Genomic DNA, 2,228 nt, shown 5'->3' with positions numbered 1-2,228 from the left:
GTCCGGCCCCAGGGCAGGGACTGACTAGGTGGGGGGGGGGGGGGGGGGGGAAAGGGGCCCAGGAAATGTGTCCTCTAGGGGGCGCCAGCTCCCATCTGGCCCTGGAGGTGGGTCCATGCAGGTTCTATCACCCCCCCCGCCCCGCCTTTCCCCAGTTCTGCCCTGTGCAGTGGTGTGCCCCCGCCTCCAATGCAGAGAATATCCCTTGATCCCTATCCCCGGGGGGATGTCAGAGGTCACACTGGGGTGGTGTGGGTCAGAGCCGGCCCCGTGGGAACTTGCTCCGCACGTAGGAGAATCTCCCTCCCTGGGTAGCAGTGCGGGGCGCAGGACACGGGGATGTGTGGTCCGACGTCTCTCCGGCAGGGGACCGGGATCTCACCTCTCCTCTCGCTGCTCCGCAGAAACTGTCCTACGCTGTCCAGGAAGCCTTCGTCCGGCTGCACGAGGAGGGGGTGATCTACCGCAGCAAACGCCTGGTCAACTGGTCCTGCACCCTGCACTCTGCCATCTCCGACATCGAGGTGTGTGGGGGGAGCTGGAGCTGCCGGGGGGGGGGGGGGCGGGGGGGGGGGGGGGGGGGGGGGGGGGGGTGGTCTGGGCTTCCCCCCCCCCCCCCAGGTGGATAAGAAGGAGCTGCCCGGCCGGACCCTCCTGCCCGTCCCCGGGTACAAGGACAAGGTGGAATTTGGGGTGCTGGTGTCATTCGCCTACAAGCTCGAGGACTCAGGTAGGGCCAGGGAGGGGGACGGGGGCTGGGAGCAGGACATGGGGCCTTTTCCCTCCGATCTGCCCCAGGGCAGGGACTGGCTGGCTCGGGGGCAGGGAATGGGGCACGGGGCCTGTCCCCTGTAGGGGGCGCCGGTTCTGATCCGGGGCAGGGAATGGGACACAGGGCCCGGCCCCCGTTAGGGGGTGCTGGTTCTGATCTGGGGTGGGGGTGGGGCAGGGAATGGGGCACGTCCCCTGTAGGGGGGGCTGGTTCTGATCCAGGGTGGGGGTGGGGCTGGCTCGGGGGGGTCTCACCGTCTGACTCTCTCCCCACAGACGAGGAGGTTGTTGTGGCGACGACGCGGGTGGAGACCATGCTGGGGGACACGGCCGTGGCGGTGCATCCTCAGGATCCCCGCTACCAGGTACCTGCCCTGGGTGCGGAGCGTGTGAGCTTGGGGGGGAGGGGGAGGTTGCTGGGTGATCCCTGGGAGTGTCTGGTTTTGGGGTCCCCCAAGTGACCCCCTCGTCTCCTCCCCGTTCCAGCATCTCCATGGGAAGCGCGTCCTGCACCCCTTCACTGGGCGGCGCATGCCCATCGTCTGCGACGACTTCGTGGACATGGGCTTCGGGACTGGTATGTGGGGGCGGGGCCTAGGGCAGGGGCGGGGCCTGGAGGAGAGGTGGGAATGGGGGAGGGGCCTGACAAAGAAGCCAATGGGGCTAGGGCCTAGTGAATGTGAGCGGGGCCTAGGGAGGTGTGATGTGAAATACAGGAGGGGCCCAGCCAAGGGAAGTGAAGGGGGTGGAGTGACTTGGGGTGGGGGGGCAGGGCCCAGAGTCATGGGAGGGGCTATGTGGTGTGGAGTGAATATGGGGCTGGGGACAGGTCCCAGGGTTGTTGGTGGGCTCTCAGCGAGGTCAGTGCCTGGGGAGTGGAGTGAGGCTGGGGGTGAAAGGGGAGGGGCACTTGGGCTGCAGCGAATCGCGAAGCATGTCTGACGCCTGCCCCCCCGCCCCCCAGGCGCAGTGAAGATCACCCCGGCCCACGACCACAACGACTATGAGGTGGGGCAGCGCCACGGCCTGGACTGCGTCACCATTATCGACGACAGCGGGTGCCTCATCAACGTGCCTCCCCCCTTCCTGGTATGGGGGAGACCAGCAGGCTGGGGGGTGGATACTGAGCTGGATGGGCCCAGGGCTTGGACTGGTGGTGTCAGCAGCGGGGCATTAAACTGGGGCAGGGGAATTCTTAGGTCTGATCTAGGGCAGGAGATACCAGACTGGATGGGCCCCAGTGCGGGTCTGATCTGTGGTGGCAGTAGTGGGATACCGGGTTGGGTGGGCCCCGGGGCTCTGATCTGTGGTGGCAGTAGTGGGATAATACCAGGCTGGGCCTGGGGGTCTGATCTGTGGTGGTAGAGGTGGGATACCGGGCTGGATGGGCCCCAGGGATCTGACCCTCCTTGCTCCCCACCCAATGCAGGGTATGAAGCGGTTCGAGGCCCGGGGGG

General features: G+C 66.9%; 1 protein-coding gene across 1 annotated transcript; it reads left to right on the top strand.

The window, feature by feature from the left end:
* Nucleotides 1-404: 404 nt before the first annotated feature.
* Nucleotides 405-2,224, top strand: LOC113408581 (valine--tRNA ligase-like; the record flags this gene model as incomplete). The annotated part of the gene is made up of 6 exons (XM_026661911.1): nucleotides 405-524; nucleotides 622-730; nucleotides 1,048-1,136; nucleotides 1,258-1,348; nucleotides 1,736-1,860; nucleotides 2,201-2,224. Coding segments are annotated over 6 exons (558 nt in total), but the record flags the coding sequence as incomplete, so codon positions are not given.
* Between the last annotated feature and the right edge of the window lie 4 nt (nucleotides 2,225-2,228).

The sequence above is a fragment of the Terrapene carolina genome, unplaced genomic scaffold (genome assembly GCF_002925995.2).
Source record: "Terrapene carolina triunguis isolate 2854851 unplaced genomic scaffold, T_m_triunguis-2.0 Scaffold19372, whole genome shotgun sequence".
NCBI classification, from domain to species: Eukaryota; Metazoa; Chordata; order Testudines; family Emydidae; genus Terrapene; species Terrapene triunguis.
Note: the sequence above shows the minus strand (reverse complement) of the source record. Positions and strands in the feature narration are given on the sequence as shown.